The sequence below is a fragment of the Aethalodelphis obliquidens genome, unplaced genomic scaffold (assembly GCF_003676395.1).
Source record: "Aethalodelphis obliquidens isolate GAN/ISIS:26980383/991018 unplaced genomic scaffold, ASM367639v1 scaffold26, whole genome shotgun sequence".
In the NCBI taxonomy this organism is placed as follows: Eukaryota; Metazoa; Chordata; class Mammalia; order Artiodactyla; family Delphinidae; genus Aethalodelphis; species Aethalodelphis obliquidens.
In genome coordinates, this window is record NW_020837970.1 from 23767868 (window position 1) to 23789934 (window position 22067).

The 22067-nt window shown below is 46.5% G+C and overlaps 1 protein-coding gene across 1 annotated transcript; it reads right to left on the minus strand.

The window, feature by feature from the left end:
* Positions 1–14865: 14865 nt before the first annotated feature.
* Positions 14866–21827, minus strand: CRABP1 (cellular retinoic acid binding protein 1). The gene is made up of 4 exons (XM_027123767.1): positions 21471–21827; positions 20739–20917; positions 18597–18710; positions 14866–15152 (listed from the first exon to the last, which is right to left on the minus strand). Exons 1-4 carry the CDS (start codon positions 21538–21540, stop codon positions 15102–15104), a joined length of 414 nt encoding a protein of 137 aa, XP_026979568.1. The 5' UTR covers positions 21541–21827; the 3' UTR covers positions 14866–15101.
* Between the last annotated feature and the right edge of the window lie 240 nt (positions 21828–22067).

Sequence of the window (22067 nt, forward strand, 5' to 3'; positions counted from 1 at the left end):
TACAGCCTGTGTTCTGCAGCAAGAGAAGCCACTGCAATGGGAAGTGCGCGCACCACAATGAAGAGTAGCCCCTGCTCGCCGCAACTACAGAAAGCCTGCACACAGCAATGAAGACCCAACGCAGCCAAAAATAAATAAAATAAATAAGGGTTCTAGATTTTAAAATATTTTGTGTCATTTTTTAGTCATTTTCAGGGTGTTTATTGTTTAAAACTACCTGCTCCTTCACCATTCTTAGAAGTTGAACTCATGGCCTCTGTGTTCACTTTTGAAAATGGTGTCTTTGGCTGAATAACTGCATTAAATTTTTCTTATAACCTAAAAAAAAAAAAAGAAAGAAAGAAATAGGGGTTCTGTAACTAGAATAGACAAGGAAAATGTGAAGGGCAGACAAAAGTTAGTTGCCATGGTCCCAGGGCCACTAGAACAGTTGCACAGTTTGTACACTGTGCAAGGGAGGATGGGGTGCCTTCCGTATTTTCCCAGAGAGCGTTCCTTTTTCTAATTCACACAAAGGTGGCCATGTGGACTACTGCTGGGCTTTACAAAGTCGACCATGCTTTCCTTTCCCCAGTGCTTCAGTACTGCCTGGAAAACCCCTCCTCATTCTTCATGTCCTTGTTCGAATGCCTACTCCTCCATGAACTGGCTGGGATGAGCCATGAGTTCCCCATAAGCCCTCAGAATTATGACTTCTGCCTCAGTCATGATCTTACAATTGAACAGTTGTGATTCCTCATCTGTGTCTCCTCATCTGGCTGAAGACAGGCTCCACGAGGACATGGAGTGGGTCTGAGCTCCCCTTCCTGGCTGGCAGGAGGGATGCACAGGTGGGAAATGTTCAGTGGATGGGAAGAGAACAGAATTGTCCTCCTTGCTGCCACAGCCTCTCTCCTAGCTGTGGCTGCCCAAGTCAGTTGCAGCGGAGCATGAGCCCTGCACTTCGGTCACAAAAGACTGTTGCCTGATCCGTGCATCCTCTGTCTGTCTCCCCTCACCCAGCCTCTGGAGATATTCCCCAAAGAAGGGGCCTTGAAAGGTGCATCCACAGGGCCACCACCAAAGGTGGAGGCTCCAGAAATCAAGCACCCTTCTCCAGGAAACCTCTGGGGAAGAGAAGGTGGTTGGCCTCCATCGGGGCCTCACCGAGGACTGCCAGGCAACTGCTCTAGGGCTCAGCTCTAGCTCCTGATTAAAACCAGATCCAGGAGCTTGGAGCCTTTAGTGAAACTGGATACCTATCAATGTAGGCAAAGGAAATATACTGCGGGAGGGAGGGAGGCTGGCCGGCAGCCCGGCAGTGCTGGACTGGGCAGTAGGTTGAGGCTTCCTTCTGAAAGGTCCCCAGGAGCCCTTGCTATGTGGGATGATGACAGCTTTGAGAAACTGGAGACCAGAACACACCCATTGCTCTGTCACTTTCTTCCCACTTCCTCTCTCGTTGTCTGCTTCTTTTCTTCAGATAGGAGACTTGGGTTCAATCCCACTACCAACTTTTATCCATTTGGGTTAGTTATTTAACCTCTCTGAGCCTCAGTTTTATCATCTATAAAATGGGGGTGAAAATAGTACCTACTTGATTGGCTTATTTTAGGATTAACAGTGATACTGTGTGAAAAGTGCTTAGCACAGGACCTGGAACAGAGTATAAGCCCTTATTAAATGTCAGTTATTGTTATGCTTTCTGTCTCCCTTTTTTTCTATGAAAAGCTATTTGGTACCATTAAACTATAAACATATTCTTTGATGATCACAGTAAGGAAAACATTTCATGTCCCCAGTAGCAGAAAAAACATTGGCTGTGGGGTCAGACAGCCCAGGACTGTAATCCCAGCTCTGCCATTTACAAACTGAGTAAGTCATTCCAAGGACTTAACCTCTCTGAACCTCAGTGCCCCCATCTGTAAAATGGGATACTGATAATACCTGACCTGCCTACACCCCAGGATTGCTGTGCATGTCACATGGGATACATGTGTGAAGGGGCACTGGAAACTGTACAGAGCGATATACCTTGGTAATCATTATTTATGCTTCCATTACTGTGTCTTCCTTTTGGCTGTCTTATTTTCTCTTCTTTGGTCCTTCTCTTCTTTTTCCCAAAGTCTTGAGTCAAAAAGACTTTGTGGGACTGTAGAGTGTTAGAGCTGGGAGAACTTTGTGACCATGGGTTCAGTTGTTCTATTAGAAATCACGGGACTTCCCTGGTGGTCCAGTGGTAAAGAATCTGCCTTCCAACGCAGGAGATGTGGATTCGATCCCTAGTCAGGGAACTGAGATCCCACATGCCGCAGGGCAACTAAGTCCACGTGCCACAACTACTGAGCTCACGCACCTCAACTAAAGAGACCGTGTGCCACAAACTACAGAGCCCATGGACTCTGGAGCCCACGCGCCACAACTACAGAGCCCACATGCCCTGGAGCCTGCGTGCCACAACTAGAGAGATAAAACTCGTTCGCCACGACTAGAGAGAAGCCCACGTGCCTCAATGAAAGATCCCGTGTGCCACAACTAAAGACCCGACGCAGCCAAAAATCACTTGGAGAAACACAAAGAAATTCAGATTCCTGGGCTCTAACCCAAACCTCAAGAATCAGAATCTCTTCCTTTTTTTTAAAATTAATTTTTATTGGAGGATGGTTGCTTTTCAATGTTGTGTTAGCCTCCACTGCACAACAAAATGAGTCAGCCATACACATACAGACATCCCCTCCCTTTTGGAATTCCATTCCATTTAGGTTGCCACAGTGCACTAGGTGAGTTTCCTGTGCTGTACAGCATGTTCCCATCAGTTGTCCGTCTTATACACAGTATCAGTAATGTATGTGTGCCAATCCCAGTCTCCCAATTCCTCCCACCCCACCCCTTTCCCCCTTGGTATCCATACATTTGTTCTCTACGTCTGTGTCTCTATTTCTGCTTTGCAACTAAGATCATCTATACCGTTTTTCTAAATTCCACATATATGTGTTATTATACGATATTTGCTTTTCTCTTTCTGACTTACGTTATTTATTTATTTTTTTTCTCTCAACCACTGCGCCACCAGGGAAGCCCTGACTTACTTAATTCTGTATGACACTCTCTAAGTCCAACCACATCTCCACAAATGACCCAATTTCATTCCTTTTTATGGCTGAGTAATATTCCATTATATATATGTACCACATCTTCTTTATCCATTCGTCTGTCGATGGGCATTTAGGTTGCTTCCATGTCCTGGCTATTGTAAATAGTGCTGCAGTGAACATTGGGGTGCATGTGTCGTCTTGAATTATGGTTTTCTCTGGGTATATCCCAGTAGTGGGATTGCTGGGTCATATGGTAGTTCTATTTTTAGTTTTTTAAAGAACCTCCATAGTGTTCTGCATAGTGGCTGTACCAATTTACATTCCCACCAACAGCAATATGAGGGTTCCCTTTTCTCCACACCCTCTCCAGCATTTGTTTTTAGATTTTCTCATGATGCCCATTCTAACTGGTGTGACGTGACATCTCATTGTAGTTTTGATTTGCATTTCTCTAGTAATTAGTGATGTTGAGCAGCTTTTCGTGTGCTTCTTGGCGATCTGTATGTCTTCTTTGGAGAAATGTTTATTTAGGTCTTCTGCCCACTTTTTTTTTTTTTTTTTTGCGGTACGCAGGCCTCTCACCGTTGTGGCCTCTCCCGTTGAGGAGCCCAGGCTCCAGACGCACAGGCTCAGCGGCCGTGGCTCACGGGCCTAGCCGCTCCGCGACATGTGGGATCTTCCCGGACCGGGGCACGAACCCGTGTCCCCTGCATCGGCAGGGGAACTCTCCACCACCGCGCCACCAGGGAAGCCCCTGCCCACTTTTTGATTGGGTTGTTTGTTTTTTTGATATTGAGCTGTATGAGCTGCCTGTATATTTTGGAGATTAATCCATTGTCAGTTACATCATTTGCAAATATTTTCTCCCATTCTGAGGGTTGTCTTTTCATCTTGCTTATGGTCTCCTTTGCTGTGCAAAAGTTTTTAAGTTTAATTTGGTCCCATTTGTTTATTTTTGTTTTAATTTTCATTACTGTAGGAGGTGGGTCGAAAAAGATGTTGCTGTGGTTTATGTCAAAGAGTGTTTGAGGGACTTCCCTGGTGGTGCAGTGGTTAAGAATCCGCCTGCCAAAGCAGGGGACATGAGTTCGAGCCCTGGTCCGGGAAGATCCCACATGCCAAGGAGCAACTAAGCCTGCGTGCCACACTACTGAGCCTGCAAGCCACAACTACTGAGCCTGCAAGCTACAACTACTGAGCCTGCCTGTCACAACTACTGAAGCCCATGAGCCTAGAGCCAGTGCTCCGCAACAAGAGAAGCCACTGCAATGAGAAGTCTGCGCATCACAATGAAGAGCAGCCCCTGCTCAACGCAACTAGAGAAAGCCCGCACATAGCAATGAAGACCCAGTGCAGCCAAAAATAAATAAATAAATAGAGTGTTCTGCCTATGTTTCCTCTAAGAGTTTTATAGTGTCTGGTCTTACATTTAGGTCTTTAATCCATTTTGAGTTTATTTTTGTGTATGGTGTTAGGGAGTGTTCTAATTCCATTCTTTTACATGTAGCTGTCCAGTTTTCCCAGCACCACTTATTGAAGAGACTGTCTTTTCTCCATTATATATTTTTGCCTCCTTTGTCATAGACTAGGTGACCATAGGTGTGTGGGTTTATCTCTGGACTTTCTCTCCTGTTCCATTGATCTATATTTCTGTTTTTGTGCCAGTATCATACTGTCTTGATTACTGTAGCTTTGTAATATAGTCTGAAGTCAGGGAGCCTGATTCCTCTAGCTCCGTTTTTCTTTCTCAAGATTGCTTTGGCTATTCGGGGTCTTTTGTATTTCCCCACAAATTGTAAAATTTTTTGTTCTAGTTCTGTGAAAAATGCCATTGGCAATTTGATAGGGCTTGCATTGAATCTGTAGGTTGCTTTGGGTGGTATAGTCATTTTCACAACATTGATTCTTCCAATCCAAGAACATGGTAGGTATATCTCTCCATCTGTTTATGTCATCTTTGATTTCTTTCATCAGTGTTTTATAGTTTTCTCAGTAGAGGTCTTTGCCTCCTTAGGTAGGTTTATTCCTAGGTATTTAATTTTTTTGTTGCAATGGTAAGTGGGATTGTTTCTTAATTTCTCTTTTTGCCCTTTAATTGTTAGCGTATAGGAATACATGAGATTTCTGTGTATTAATTTTGTATCCTGAAACTTTACCAAATTCATTGATTAGCTCTAGTAGTTTTCTGGTGGCATCTATAGGATTCTCTATGTATAGTATCATGTCATCTGCAAATGGTGACAGTTTTTTGTTTTTGTTTGTTTGTTTGTTTCTTGCGGTACGCGGGCCTCTCACTGTTGTGGCCTCTCCCGTTGCGGAGCACGGGCTCTGGGCGTGCAGGCTCAGTGGCCATGGCTCATGGGCCCAGCTGCTCTGTGGCACGTGGGATCTTCCTGGACGAGGGCGCGAACCCGTGTCCCCTGCATCGGCAGGCGGACTCTCAACCACTGCGCCACCAGGGAAGCCCTGTTTGCTAGTATTTTGCTGAGGATTTTGTGTCTATGTTCATCAGTGATATTGGCCTGTAATTTTCATTTTTTGTGATACCTTTGTCTGGCTTTGGCATCAGGGTGATGGTAGCCTCGTAGAATGAGTTTGGGAGTGTTCCACCCTCTGCAATTTTTTGGAAGAGTTTGAGAAGGATAGGTGTTAGCTCTTTTCTAAATGTTTGGTAGAATTCACCTGTGAAGCCATCTGGTCGTGGGCTTTCATTTGTTGGAAGATTTTTAATCACAGGTTTAATTTCATTACTTGTGATTCGTCTGTTCATATTTTATATTTCTTTTTGGTTCAGTCTCGGAAGGTTGTACTTTTCTAAGAATTTTTCCATTTCATCCAGGCTGTCCATTTTATTGCCATACAGTTGCTTGTAGTACTCTCTTATGATCCTTTGTATTTCTATGGTGTCAGTTGTAACTTCTCCTTTTTTGTTTCTAATTTTACTGATTTGAATCCTCTCACATTTTTTCTTGATGAGTCTGGCTAAAGGTTTATCATTTTTGTTTATCTTGGGCTTCCCTGGTGGTGCAGTGGTTGAGAGTCCGTCTGCCGATGCAGGGGACACGGGTTCGTGCCCCAGTCCGGGAAGATCCCTCATGCTGCAGAGCGGCTGGGCCTGTGAGCCATGGCCGCTGGGCCTGTGCGTCTGGAGCCTGTGCGTCAAGAGCCTGTCCTCCGCAACAGGAGAGGCCACAACAGTGAGAGGCCCGCGTACCGCAAAAAAAAAAAAAAAAAAAATTTTGTTTATCTTCTCAAAGAACCAGCTTTTAGCTTTATTGATCTTTGCTATTGTTTTCTTCTTTTCTACTTCATTTATTTCCTCTCTGATCTTTATTTCTTTCCTTCTACTAACTTTGAGTTTTGTTTGTTCTTCTTTCTCTAGTTGCTTTAGGTATAAGGTTAGGTTGTTTATTTGAGATTTTTCTTGTTTCTTGAAGTAGGATAATATTGCTATAAACTTCCCTCTTAGAACTGCTTTTGCTGCATTCCATAGGTTTTGGGTTGTCATGTTTTCATTGTCATTTATTTCTAGTATTTTTTTTATTTCCTCTTTAATTGCTTCAGTGATCTCTTGGTTATTTAGTAGTATATTGTTTAGCCTCCATGTGTTTGTATTTTTTACAGTTTTTTTTCCTGTAATTGATTTCTAATCTCATAGTGTTGTGGTCGGGAAAGATGCTTGATACAATTTCAATTTTCTTAAATTTACCAAGGCTTGATTTGTGACCCAAGATGTGATCTATCCTGGAGAATGTTCTGTGAGCACTTGAGAAGAAAGTGTATTTTGCCACTTTCGGGTGGAATGTCCTATAAATGTCAATTAAGTCTATTTGGTCTATTGTGTCATTTAAAGCAGGGGTCCCTGACCCCTGGGCCACAGTCCTGTACCAGTACTAGTCCATGGTCTGTTAGGAACCAGGCCACTCAGCAGGAGGTGAGCAGCAGGTGAGCGAGTGAACTTCATCTGCCGCTCCCCATTGCTCCCCATCACTCACATTACCACCTGAACCTCCCCCCACCCCCCATCCACGGAAAAATTGTCTTCTACGAAACCAGTCCCTGGTGCCAAAAATGTTGGGGACCACTGATTTAAAGCTTGTGTTTCCTTATTTATTTTCTGTTTGGATGATCTGTCCATTGGTGTAAGTGGGGTGTTTAAGTCCCCCACTACAATTGTGTTACTGTCTATTTCTCCTTTTAAGGCTGCTTGCATTTGCCTTATGTATTGAGGTGCTCCTATGTTGGGTGCATAGATATTTACAATTGTTATATTCTTGGATTAATCCTTTGATCGTTATGTAGTGTCCTTCCTTGTCTCTTGTAATAGTCTTTATTTTAAAGTCTACCTTGTCTGATATGAGTATTGCTACTCCAGCTTTCTTTTGCAGAATCTCTCACTTTTTAAATGAAAATTTGTTTTAAATTACAAAAGTAATACATGCTCATTCTAAATGAGTTCCAGCAATACAGCAATAATAAGAGTAAAAATGGCCAATCCTCAGAGGTAACTGCTATTAACAGTTTGGTGTGTGTCCTTGAGGGTTTTGTGTTTTTCCTGGAAAGAGCTGACCATTTTTTTTTCCCCATTAAACAAGGTCATCACTCATTCTTTAAAAAATGTAATACAGCTTGGACATCTTTCCACATCAGTACACATATGTCTGCCTTATTCTGCTTGACAGCTGCAGCGAATTCCATGATGTTGCTTATTGTGGTTGATTTAACCACTTCCTTGTCGTGGACATTTTGGATTCTCCCTGGTGATTCATATGCAGCCAGTCAGCCTCTGTCCACATTTGGCAACCTTTGCTTTGCAGAGATGGGGATCCAGAGGCCCAGGGAGGGGTTGCAAGCAGGCCAGTGTCACAGAGCAAGTTAGTGGCAGAGACAGGCTTACAATTCTGGTCTCCTGACGTGCTCTTAGCATTGAACTATATCATTACAATTATTTTTTTAATGGCCAAGGGAACTTAATATTTTTCTGAACATACTCCTGATAGGAAGAGAAAAAAACCTCAGCGTTAATTTCATCTTGTGTATTTCTGAGAATTGGATTTTCCCCCAAACTTTCTTGCAGCTTTCAGTTTTCATTATGTTCTTTGTAAGAGTTCATGATTCAATATTTTTTTCCTGCACATTGTTTCTGAAGCCAACGTTTTTAATGCTAGAAGTCCCAAATCCCACTTCCCCTGAGTATGACTATTCTTGGAGACCCTGATCAAATTCCACTTTAGGGACCCAAACCCTTCCCCATCATTCACCATAACTGATGAGCCTTCCTCTCAAGGAAACAAATGGAATTATAAAATTGTGACTGTGATCTATGTTCTTATTAAGTTAATTTCTCCAAGTCCTGTAGCTAACTTTCTGAGAAAGATAAATTACCCAATTGTAACAAGTATGACATATAATGTTTGCAGAACCCTTGTGAGAATTTGCTCTTTGCCCAGAAATTATGCTTAATTTTCCTACTAAAGGAAAGAACATTAAGCCTGCCTCCCATGGGGTAAGAGAAGTTTGATTGTAAGTGACAACTGCCCATCAAGTCATGTCCTCTTTAAAGCAGATGCTCTCAGAGCTTGGTGCTGAGTTGCAGACAAATGTTTCCAAGTCTACTGCCTCTACCACAAAGGGGTTGGTCAGAAACTGCTCAGATTTGTGAGTAAGAAGGAAGAGATGTCATTCTCAGAAAACTGACCGCAGTGTTGGCAACATCTGAATGTTGTTTATCATTGTCTTGGGCAAAAGATAAAGGGATCACAGGACTACAGAGTAACTCTTTTGTCTGATACCTGCTTCTTGGGCCAGATAGAACTCTGGCTCCTATCTTAGAATCAGAAGTGGACCCCTCTCCTGGCTCCTAGATCGTGGCTTATAAATATCATTGCCTCCTATAAGGACTGGACTCCTTGGAGAAAAGGCTGATTCCAGGTCTGGAGCAGGAAATGTACAAAATGAGCCTGGAGCATCTTGTCATACCAAATGGCAAGGAATTTATCAAAGATGACTAGGATCCTACCGAAAGACTCAAGAGGGAAATTGAAGAGGCTCCCACGGGCCAAAGACAGGACACTTTTAGCATCTATAAGGATAGCAACTGCAATGAATTAAAACACATCAAATATGTTTCGATCCACAAATTCATAGTGACTTTCAAAAAGAAAAAAAAAACAAAAACAAAAATACAATTGTCATCTTTAAAGGATGCCAGGAGGACCAATTCATTAGTTTGAAAACTAGTAAATACATGGAAAGAATAATTCATTCTGCTTTTCCTATATAAACTATACCTCATGATAACCACATAGTAGATGAGAGAAATTATCTTTTAATGGAAATATTCCAGCTCATAAGTGAAGAAAGAGTGATAAATTTAGAATAGGCCCATGTTTCAACCTCTAGTGAAACCATGGATCTAGGCAATGGTCACCAATGGCTGCTAAGATCACAGAAAGAGAGGCAAACAGACACCACGAGTCCTCTAAGGGAAGTACAGCAGACCCACCACCGCTGCAGTATTCTGGCCAAGAAAATCAAACCTGAATGTGAATGAGCTTTTAGATCTACCAATTTGCAAGGAGACAGAAAACATGTTAAACAACACCCTGGAAATGTAATCATCAAAATTCAGACTATGGGAAACTTTACAAGACAAACAACCTGTTCCTCCAACAAATATACCATAAAAAAATAAAATGATGTAGTGGGGAACTTATAGAGTCAAAGAGACTTAAGAGATGTATCAACCAGTCACAGAGTATGGGTATTTCAATCCTGATTTGAACAAATAGGAAAAAAAAAGTTATGAGACAGTCAGGAAGATTTGAACACTCACAGGATATTTGATGATATTAGGAATTATTTTTAAATTTCCTTGAAATTCTCTATAATAAAGAGTTAAAAAAAAACCCAAACAAAACAAACCTCAATCCAGAGAAGGAAGTCTCCCTGATCTTGATGAGCACCTAAAGTGATGACCCTGGGCAAATCATTTCCCCTCTCTGAGTTCCATCTCTTCACGGTTGAGTATGCTTACAAGTGATGGGGCTCTGATGGGTTGGGATAAGCACAACTGTCCATCCAATTTAAGGGTTTTCAGTCAGAGAAGATTTCAACTCTACTCTGACCTACATTTATCTGACCCTCGTGGAACTTTGTGAAGATTAATTTTTCACCCAGTGACATACTGCATTTCTTTTATCTTAGTGCAGAGTGTTTGCTGGACATTGGGGAGGACAGATATAGAGGCAAGGGATGTTTTTGACAAGATCCAAGGACTTTCCTGACACAAATGGGCAGTTACAGTAAAGAAGGGGAGAGCCCTGGAGTGTATTCTTAGAGGACAGATGTCTGTGAAAGTGGTGGGAGGTGTTAGGTTGGTGGCGCGAAGGTTGCATCTGTAGGTTGGCTGCCCTACATTTTCTTGGATAACATCCGCTGTTTACTTGTGGAAATGTTGGCTGTCATGAGGAGGAGAAGGGACTGAAGTAAAAGGGACTTGAGAAAGATGTTATAATATGCATGGGGTCTTAACTTCCATAGAATTTTTAAAAATTTATTTATATTTTGGCTGCGTTGGGTCTTCGCTGCTGCGTGGGCTTTCTCTAGTTGCGGTGAGCGGGGGCCACTATTCGTCACGGTGCGCGGGCTTCTCATTGTGGTGGCTTCTCTTGTTGCAGAGCACGGGCTCTAGGCGCTCGGGCTTCAGTAGTTGTAGCACGCGGGCTCAGTAGTTGTGGCTCGCGGGCTCTAGAGTGCAGGCTCAGGGGTTGTGGCGCACGGGCTTAGTTGCTCTGTGGCATGTGGGATCTTCCTGAACCAAGGCTCAAACCTGTGTCCCTTGCATTGGCAGGCGGATTCTTAACCACTGTGCCACCAGGGAAGCCCCCATAGAATATTTTGACATTATTTATTCCTTTGAGCAAGATGACACATTGTCCAGTTCCACAGCACTGGTGGTCATCATCAAGACAAGGCTTCCTAGAAATCTGCAAGTCAGACAGACCCCTGTCCTTCTTTCCATGTATCAGTTAGCAATGCTTTTACTTGCAAGTATGGAAGCCACTGAATAACGGGCTTGAGCAAACAGGGGCTTTTTTTTTTTTTTTTTAATCACATAGCAGTACATCCAAATTAGGGGCTGTATTATCTCAGTGACTCTGAGCTGGCATCTCTTTTCCTCGTGGTTGTAAAATGGTTACACCAGCTCCAGGCATCACAATTTCACACCATATTAGAGGCAGTAAAGAGAAGTTACCTCCTCAGTCTCTCCTCTTTTATCAGGAAGAAAAAGTCTTTCTCAGAAGCCCCCTAGAAGACTTCCATTTATGTTTCATTGGCCAGAACTGGGTCACATACTCAACTCAATGCAAGCTGGGAGAATAAGCATTGACTTTCCCAGTCTATACTGTGGGAGGTGGGCAAGGGAGAGAGGGGTTTGGGACAGCTGTTGGGACAGGCAATCAGTAAGTTTGCTTCTTCCAAGTTTTCCTGCTCCTGAGCAGGGTTTCCTGCACTATTCACCCTTTTCTTTTAAATGGGTCTTGTAATCTCTGCCCCCCTGCCTCTGAGATATAATATGGTATGTGTATTACACCATCTACCTGAGGGTAGAGACAACTCTTGCTGTTGGTGTTGGATGGTGTTTGAGTTGAGCACTGCTGTTTACTCCCTACGTCTGCCTTTCCTTGTGGACATCCATTCAGGAAGGCTTGGATCTTGTAAAAAAAATGTTGGGCCTCCATCAGTCAGATAATCAGCACATGTTTACAGAGTAATCTCCATTTGCCAAGCCCTGTGGAGGGCTGGGGTAGAGTCGGCGGTGGGCGGGGGGGGGGCGGCGGGGGGAAGCAGGGATGTTTAAGCAACCATTCCTGGACTCTGGGACCACACAGGCTGGTTGGCGGAAAATGTCAGAAACGAAGGAGATGTGGAATGACAACACAGGACCACAATAGAAGCCCTGCCTGCACAAAGCAGTCTGTAATTGTGAGCCTAATGTGGGGGCAAGAGACAGGGAGAGAAGATGCCCTAAAGGAGGTGGGTGCTGGCCTTCAAAATAAAAAAGATCCACTCAGAGGAGTGGGATCAGGGTCTGGACCCATGTGGCTGGATGGCAAGGATTATGTAGGACTCTATAAAGCTCTTGGTACTTTACAAACCTTAACTCCTTTCATCTCCACACCAACCAGGCCAAGTGGGTTTTATTGTCCTCATTTTACAATAGCAAGGGGCCAAGGCTCAAAGTGGTTGAATAATTTACCCAAGGTTTGCTAGTCAGCATGGAGGATAGCTTAATCACAGTTCCTGCCTACCAGTTCATTTTCCCCTCTTCTCCCTTTTCTAACAGTTTTGCCCACTAGCCCAGGAGAGGTCATATGACTCAGGCCTGGCCAATCACTGTACCCTATTCCCCTCAGTTGTGATTGGTCCAGGGGTGGTCATGTGACCTGAACCAGTTCTGTAAGGAAATCAAAATGGAGTAAGAGATGGAGGGAGAGGTATGGAAGGGGCTCTGCCTCAGATTCTAGGCCCTAAGGCCCAGCTCCTGCAGCTTTTGCTTGAGTCCTGAGAGCTTCCCTAGCATTCCTCACAACCAGGGAGGTCAGCACATTCCTTAAAAAAAAAAAAAAAGCTTTGTTAAGATATAATTCACATTACACACAATTCATCTATTTAAAATGTGGTTTTTAGTGTATTTGTACAGTTGTGCAACTATTACCACATCAATTTTAGAACATTTTCTTCACCCCCCAAAGAAACTCTTTACTCCCTTTTTCCCCCAACACTCCCAGCCTCAGGCAACCACCAATCTACTTTCTGTCTCTATGCATTTATCTGTTCTGGACATTTCATATAAATGGAATCATACACTATGTGGTCCTTTGTGACTGGCTTCTTACACTTAGCACAATATTTCCAAGGTCCAGCCGTTGTAGCAGCGTACCTTCTTCTTTGTTGGGGCTGGTTGGGGTTGGGTTTCTAGCACTTGTAAACTAAAGGTGCGGCCAGGAGTTGGAGCCAGGTCTGACAGACACCAAAGCCCTCATTCTTTCTGTTTTACCTGGTGAGGCCAAGTCCTGGAGGGCTTGAAGTCCAGGCCAGGGTTTGACCTTTCTATTTCTGACCATGGGGATTACTGAGCAGGGGAGTGACATGTTTAGAGCAGCATTCTAGTGAGACTATTCTGATGACAGTGATATTTTGTGTAGGTGTTCATCCTACATGTATGTGTATATTATATATCATATGCAATGTGCGTACACACAAATATTTTAAGGTTGAAGTTTATAGCAGCGATTCCCATACTGGGTTCCATGGAACGTGAAGGTCCCATGAGCAGTGTTCCAAGAGGGAATGAGAAACACTGTGCCTTTTCCTCTGGAAAATGAAGAAGGAACGGGATTCAAGAGAAACAGGCTACGGACTATGTTCTGAGTCTAAGTGAACCAGTGGTGCTGCATAGCGGCCCAGGTCCTCCCCTTCCAGCCCCTTTCCTCCAAGAAGTCATCAGACAACTCCTCTTAGATGTAAGCAATAGAGTCTTTGAGAGGAGGCTGAGGTCCCCCATGAGCAAAGTAGGGTTCTGGGCTGCAGAGGTGTGAGAAGTCAGGTAAAGGTGTCCTCATTTACACTCAGGTGGTGGCACCTGGGCCTTAGGTGTCGGCTCCATCAGCTTAGGTGTGAGCTCTTTAAGGGTCCCTGTCTTCTGGCTTCATCCATGCCCAAACACTGTTGATCAGCCAACTCTGGCCTGGCTTTGCCAAGAACCCTTGTGCCTAGGATGGCAAGGAGAAACGCCCAAGAAGCCGGGCAGTCAACGTAAAGGAGGGCAGGGGCCATGGTGGGGCCCATGGGGAGGCAGAGGGTGTAAGTTCCACTTAAAAAGGGGGACGCTGCCAAGCCACCTGTGGCCCCATGAGAGATGCCAGATTTTCCCAATTTTTCTCCTAAGGAAAGAGAAGTCCAGATTTTCATGTAAAATCTAATTTTCAAATGCTAAAGTTGGCGACTGTGGATCATTGTCCTGTTGCATGTTGGGATCCATTCTTCTCCTGGCTATGTCCTGGGAGGGTGACTCTTGTGGGCAGCACCCTCGCCCTCCCTCCCCCTCCCCACTCTCTTGCCCTCTAGATTCCAGATGGGTTTGGCCAGTGGTTAGAACAGATAGATCAGAGATTGAAAATTGGGAGGTCAGGATATTTAACGCCCTTGTTGCAAGCCAGAGACTCTCCCCCGACCCTCTGAACCTCCATCTACCCACATACTGGGGCCATTGTTTTGGCAGTGATCACATTCCTCTGTGTACTGCCACAGCTCCTACAGGGTGGTGGTCTCTTTCCCAGGCTATAGCTCTTGTGGTCTGGTGACCCCTCTATTCCTCTGTCTAGGGGAGTACCGGTTCCCTGCTGCTTGTCTCTGAGTGTCTCACCATCCTTTGTTGGTTCTCTTCATCCCGTCCATGTAAATGCCTGTGCAAATAGTCCCTTCATTCTGAGCTCTCCTCAGTTAACCCTTCTGAATATGCCCTCCCTTTCCTGCTGGGAGCCACCAATATATCAGCTAATTCAATTAAAAAACAACACTGTGAGATCCAGACACACCTGGATCTGCAGTGTGAATCCTGTCAGAGGAAGCCCAGCTCACAACCCCTGCCGTATGCTCCAAGCACTGCACCTGGGCAGCAGGCAGAAGCAGAAATCACTACACAGACCAATGCAGTGCTGGGGTCAACAGGTACACCATGACCTCGTGTGGAAACCGAAGAGTCAGTTCAAAGAAGGAGAAAGCCTTGAGGTGTGTACAACCAGTTTAATGGCTGATGAAACCATAGAGATGCCAAACTATGGAGCACCAGGGACACAGAGGCACGAAGCCTTGGGGGGAAACACTACAGCATTATCGTGGGGAAAACAGGATCACCTAATGTTGATACTGGGGAAGAGGAGGTCCACTGGCAGCTCAGAACTATGACATTCCTCGGGGGAACATGAATCCACCCCCAAAGCCGGAGCAAGCCAGCCGCCTTCACTCCCGAACATAAATCCTCGTGCAGACCACATCATCGGCGCCGAACGTCTGCAGAGAAGGAAAACCAATCAGTGCAGATGTCTGTGCAAAAATGTTTAAAGCAGATCGCTAATAAGGCCACTTACTGCCCTGTTAAAAACTCTGTAACAGACATTCAATTTCCTGTGCGGTGCACTCATGTTCAGCCCTAAGGGTTTTCTTTCTTTCTTTCTTTCTTTTTTCTTTTTTTTTTTCCTCCCTTACACTCTGTATTGGCAGAGAGGCAACAGGGGTATAGAATTATGTTGTATGCAATTTTCCACTACTTCTGGAACCTGGGAATGCTGACATAAAAAATGCAAGTTTCCTGGCTTTGGTTTTTTAAATTAAACTGAAGTGGGTGGCGGGGAGTATGCCATATTGGACATTTCTGAAGTGGTTCTGTCTCTTTTCAAGTGACTTCAAGAGAGCAAGGGGCTTGGGCAGCTGGAGCCCTGGGGTTCAGCACTGACCAGCCAGGTGGGATAGCTTCAGGGAGGGTGTAGAAGTACCTTCCAGGAAGCAACTGTCAAGCCTGGGAGACGCCTGAGATGTTGTATAAGTAATACTCAGGTTACCTGCAAGCTAGAAACATGGTCTCAACTGCAAAAGCACAGTGTCATTGGCATCCAGACCCAGCTCTGCAACTCACAGCTGGGTGAGCTGGGGCACTGCTCTGGTCTCTTGGACAGTTTGGGGATGGAGGGGGGAGGGAGTTGAGGGGAGGGGTGCAATTGAACAAGATCCCACAGCTCTTTTCAGCTACTATTCTGTGACTGTTTGTTTGTTTGCTGTGGGGAGGACACAGATCATTCCACGAATGGAGGAGCACGGCTTTCTCCTGGCCTCTGAAATGATATCACTGTAAGTAAGCTGTCTCAACTCTTCCAAAAACTAGCAATTATTTATAGGCCTGCTCTCCTAGGTCTCTCACAGGCAATTGGAACAGAGAAAGCAATATGTATGTTAAAAAAACCACAAAATTAAAACAAAAAACCAAACAGAATTTCCCCACTCTGTAGACTGACGTAGATATGTTTGTTTGCAGACGTACATTTTTCTGTGGGAGGGTCCCTATCTTTCAGATTGTCAAAGGGGCCTGAAGTTAAGAGCCCTGAACTCAGAGCTTGAATATACTTGGATTTTCCCCAGGTCCCTCAGTTGACCATGAGATGCTCTCAGGGAACATGAGTTGGGACGTTATTCAAACATGTGTGTTTCAGGGAAATACTAGTCATTAGTGATTATGAAGGAAGCAAATGCTCATCACCACCCTCTTTTCTAAGTAGGGAACTTCTGATCACACCGGCACAGCTGTACCTGCTCTGGACACCTTCTCTGTCCTATTCCCTTTCCTTATTAGTGAGGAATGCAGATGATGCTGGGTGCTGGGGCAGGGTGAAGCGGGGGTTCCCATGGAAATTCACCTATCAGATGTCCAGACCGCTCAGAACCTTGTCAGTTTTCTGAAACTCTTCCAGCTCTATGGCCATGGAGTGTCACGTGGAAGGCCAGAGTTTGGGGATTGGACTCTATACCTGTGCTGGAATGACCGACACCTCCCCCAGGCCAACAAATGGCTTCACGCAACGAGAAGAAATCGCTACATTTCCAATCCCATTTGAAATGTCCTTCTCAGCCTGCAGACTATGCTCAGAGGTTCCTGAAAGAAACTCTCGTATAATGTGCCCGAGTCGTTTAAGGGACTACACTCAATTTTCAAAGGAAGGCAATTTACAGCTGGGGGTGCTGGGAGAGCTTATTTAAGTGAACTAGAATAAATTTCCTCTTGTTATACAGAGACAGCATCTCCCTACATTTGGATTTATTAATGATAATAACCCTTGGAACAAAAGCCCACATTTTAGAACCCAAATGCCAAGAATGAATCCGCCCTTTGAGGCTCATATGTGCGTCTGCTGAGCCAGGGAAGGATGCACGGGTGGAGCTGTAGTGGGAGACTTGGAAGTGGTGGAGCTCTCCTAGCAGAATTGGGCCCATGCGCTGGCTGCTCAGATACTACTGAGATTAATAAAATCACACTTTCTCACGGACCACACGGAGCCTACTTAACCCTTAGCTACACTCAAGAGCTCTAAAATCATCTCCCTATTTTCTATCCCTGGACCAATGAACGCTATGTGCCTTTTCCTCCTAAATTTCCATGTCTCAGCCTCAAATTGCTTCCCCAACCCCATCAACTATTCCTGTCCTTGAAACAACATGAACCAGATTGCAAATGAAGCCAGTCCCTTCTCATGAAAGAAAGTATGTGAAATCATCTCAGGGAAGGACAAGGGGAGAGAGCGAGTGAGATCAAGCAGCCTCCGTTAAAGTAATAGAGACAGTTCAATTTAGGGTCCTCTTGCAGAATAAACACGTAATTTCAGGGCTGAGAGAGACCTCAGGGATCAAACTTTAGTCCAACCCCTCATTTTACAGCTCAGGGAGGGAAGGGCCATGCCCAGGTCACACAGCGAGTCCTGTCCTAGCATTCCTTGCCACCTCCTTTTCCGACATTTCAGGGTGACACTTGCTAGGGTGGGGCAGGCAGGCAGTCTTTGAGTGGAGATGTTAACAACAGGTCTGACGGAGAACAAAGGATATCATTTCCTGGTTACCTACAACAGCGTTCCCCTTTTCTAGTGGGGGCGTTGGGGGGACGGGGAAGGGTATTACAAGGAAAGCTTGGTCTGTTCTGAAACACAAAGGGAGAGTGGCAGGGAGGTGTCCTTTCCTCTGTCCTCTTTGCCCCTGTACCTAAATAAAGGGGGAGGAGGTGTGTGATTAAACTACAGGGGTTTCTAACTTGGCCTCACCAGGTATATTTTGTGTGGCCAGGGATGTTTAAAATGTTTCGATCTGATTACCTTTAAGGTAGAGTCCACCCTCCTCGGTTCTAAAGGCCCCACCCTCCACATTGTGTTAACACTGTGACTGCCCCAAATTAGCATCACTATACTTGTCTGGCTCCCGAAGTCCATTGGAGTTTATAAGTCCGGGGGTAAAAATGTTCTTTAAGGCTCTCAGTGCAGGCATACTAAAATTTCTGAAATCTTTCCCAGGCAGCAAAATGGGGAATGAGGAGGGGGTGGGGCAGTGGGGGGAATCCCTTCTGCAGAGTGAACGCTGGGACCTCCCAGAGCCCAAGCATTCGGAGCCCGGCTGGAGGGGAGGCCGGCTTAAGCAAGTCAGCGAGTCACCACAGGGATGCATGGGTTTGTATAGAGGCCGGCAAGGCAGCCTGTCTCTAGGCCCTGCTCTGCCCTCTGAGCCACTCCTCTCTCCTGCCAACCATCTAACAATGATTTCCTCTGACCTAAACTGTCATCTCAAGCTTTCTGCTCACATTTTAACCCAGGGCAAAGAGTGTCTCTCCCTGAATGGATGAGTGAAGATGATGATCTTGGGGCCCCCCACAGGCAACATCTGGAGAACTGAGGGCTTGTTTCAGGGTCAAGGGGCCTCGCTCACCAGGATGAGCTCGTCGTTGGCCAGCTCGCGGGTCCAGTAGGTTTTGGGGCCGTCCCCCTCGAGGAGAGTTTGTGTGCAGTGGATCTTGTTCTCATTCTCCCAAGTGGCTAAACTCTGCGGGCAGGAAAACCATTAGTGACGTTAATTACACTCTTGGCAGTGGGAGCAGAGACAACAATGAGCATGGGAGAATAATTGCTGTGCAGAGAAGCAACACATGGTCCCTGTCAGCAGGGCTCAGAACCTTCTGTGCTGTGCTGTATCTAGCCTAAATTCAGAGGGCTGACTGCGGATTTTATGGGGTATAAATACACCTTGTATTACACAAGTACACACACACACACTCACCGAAGCAGCAAAGCCTCAGGCACATTTTACACCTCCAGGAGTAAAACTGAGGGCACACAATGATTCATTTATGTCAAAATGGACGATCCCTTCAAGCAATTTGGCTATTCAAGGCAAGAAGCTCCTCATATCAGAAGTACAAAATTTTAGAATGGTAAAGACACCATATTTGTAACCACATCTGTAGTCCGCAGATCAGGAGATCTGTTCCTTGCATGGATTTGGGGATAATGCCTTCCTTTCTGTTTGCACTCATCAAACGCAGCACACAGCCTGCTCTGATAAACCTGAGTGTCTCTGACTCTGAGGATAAAAACACAGCCACTTCCCAGGTTACATGTCTCTAGAAAAAAAAATTGTTAAGTCTGAAGGGTCTTCATTCTGTTGTAGGTGGGAGGCAAAAGGAGGGATTCCCTGCAGTTTTCCCCAGCGTCTGCACAAAGCAAAATGCTGAACAGCTGGGTTCCGAGGCTGTACTGAATGTGCACATACTTGCTTTTTAACTAACACATGGGACACATTCACTAGGCAGGGCAGGATAAAGCCCCACTCTCCAGGCTGTCGCTTGAACCTTTGATTTTTCTTTTTTAACCAGAATTACTGTCTCTGGCAGTAGTCACCATTGGATGTCCCCAAATTGAGTCCTGCCTATCGCCAGGGCTTCTACCTTAAGACTCCCAGACCTTCCCTCTAAGCTGTCCTGCTCTTTTGTTTTTATAAACGGTGCAGTGGCTGGGGCTCCAATCCTGCCAGCTCTGAGCCCGGACATCATTTTCAGGCTGTGCTAATCTGGGGGCCAAATATTGCTTTGTGGGACAGCGTGCTCCTGGGGGTCTGTGACTCTGTGTCCTCCCAAACCCCATGCCCAGAGAGTCCCACTCTAGATCAGACAGGCACCACTCAGGAAAGGTGAAAAACAATTTCTCACTCTCTGGAATGTTATTCGTTCTTTCTTTAAACCTTGGGGAGAGGAGGGAGACATTTTGTCACTTTTAAACTAAGTGGTAGCAGCAGCGAATTGTTTTTCCATCTGTCCTCAAAATCCATGAGGAGCCAACCCACCATTCTACTCCAGAGACCAACCAAATGCAATTTTTGCCCATCTAAAAAAGGAATTTACAACCCCTTGCTTCAGTCCACCCGTTCATCCACCCTGGGACCTATTTACAAAGAAATACAGAATTCTTGCCCTGGAGGACTAAGAGAGAGCACTTAGTCCATTTTCCAGGCAGAATCTGCCTTGCTTTTGGAAAGATTCCGTCGTTTCCTTTAAGAAACCAAACTGAGGGCGGGCGGGAGAGGTCCCGGGGCCATTGAGACCGCTGAAACTGGATCCAGAGCATTCTCAGGGCGCCCAGGGACCCGGGCGGGCGGGACTCGAGAGCTGCCGCTCCACCTGCGGCAGGAAACGTGGCAGCCTCGCGGCCACGGAACCTGGTGGCCCTGAAACCTCCTCCTCCTCCCCGCCTCCTGCGCTCGCGCTGAGGATCGCAGCAAAACGCTGCTGCGGAAGCCCCTGAAAGGAACGCGGTGCAACCCAGAGCCCGCACTTTAGGCGCGGCTGTTAGCACCTCGGAAGGCGACTTAGGGATGAAGTTGGGGAGGGGTTGGGGTAGGCCTTTCTCTTGAGCCCAGGGCAACGCGGTGCACAGATCCTCTCTTCAAACAGCCGGTGCACACGCCCCGCAAGGAAAGGGCGCCACTGGCTGCAAAAGGAGCCGGGGGTTCGTCTGGCTGCAGCGGTTCACTAGGGAGCGGGGACGTGGGAACGCTGCCCAGACTCTGGGGCCTCACCCTGCACTTGCGTCCGTCCACTGTCTCCTCCTCAAAGCCTTCTCCGACCTTGAAGTTGATCTCAGTCGTGCGCACCGTGGTAGATGTCTTGATGTAGAACTGATCCCCGTCCTGGCGGATCTCCACGTGCGGCTTGGACGCAGCCGCCACGGCCACTTTCCTCAGCATGGCGTTCACACCTGCGCCGGGAAGAATGGGTGCGACTCACGGGGACTCGCCACCCACCAGTCGTCCCAGGACTGGCCCGGCACTTCTCAAACCCTCTGACTATATATAGATGGGGGCCTTAAAACTGATTCATTCCTCCCCCTGCCCTCGCCCTGATTTTTTTTTTTCCGAGGTGAGCAACTGAGGCTCAGAGAGGGTAAGCGGCCTTCCCTGAGCAGCACAGTGTATTTCGTGGTAGGGCCTGGTCTCAAACTGAGTCGCCAGTTTTAAAGTCCCTGACCCACCTAGGACTTCAGTAATAACCTCTCCTCGCGATTAGCTAGCACGAGATAAAGGCCGAACCGTCGGGGAAAGCGCCAAGCATCCAGCAAACGCTCTCTGGATGCGCGGATCCCGGGCTCTACTCGCCACTTCTAGATGGGGTGTGCCTTGGAATTCGCCCCCAAACTATCGCACCGGGGACTCCCTCTTGCCTGGTGTTGGTCCCTAAAGCCCACCCTCTGCGGGTCGGGGGCACCGCTGGCTGCTACTCCCTGTCGGGGCACGCCATCCGCGCCAGCTTACCCAGAGCCTTGAGCAGCTCGTCGAAATTCTCGCTGCTGCGCATCTTCCAGGTGCCGGCGAAATTGGGCATCTTGGCAGTGGCGGCGGCGGCGGGAAGGTGGCGGCAGGCACGGACAGCTGCGGCGCAGCGGGCACACTCCAAGCTGCAAGGCGGAGACTGCGGCTCTGCGCCCAGCCCCACGCGCCTTGAGTCTCCGGGAGAGCGCCCCCAACCCCCGCGCTGCTCCAAGCACCGCCCCGCCAGCACCGCCCCCGCCCCCCGCGGCCCCTACCCAGCGTGAGCCCTGCTCCCAGCCCTACCGTGCCCCCCACTCTGCCCCTTGGCGTTCCAGTCTCCAGTGGTGCAGGCTTGGCACCAGCTCTCCTACAACTCTGGGTGTGGGGGGGCGCCTCTGCCACCCCCAGGCTACTCACATCCTTCTTTAAAGTGGGTGGTGGGAGAGGGTTAGCTGAAACAAGATTGGCCAAGAGGGGCAAATTGTTGAAGCTAGGCGGTGGGGACTTGAGAAAATCATTATACCATTCCCTCTACTTTTGCATTTGTTTGAGAATATACATAATATAAAGTTAAAATAAGCGGGTAGTGGGTCCACCAGG

Coding starts and splice junctions, on each gene's coding strand:
- CRABP1 (XM_027123767.1), bottom strand. CDS start 21,540: ATGCCCAATTTCGCCGGCACCTGGAAGATGCGCAGCAGCGAGAATTTC. Junction 20,918..21,470: donor CGAGCTGCTCAAGGCTCTGG/GTAAGCTGGCGC, acceptor TTCCCGGCGCAG/GTGTGAACGCCATGCTGAGG. Junction 15,153..18,596: donor CCAACGACGAGCTCATCCTG/GTGAGCGAGGCC, acceptor CCTTCTCTGCAG/ACGTTCGGCGCCGATGATGT.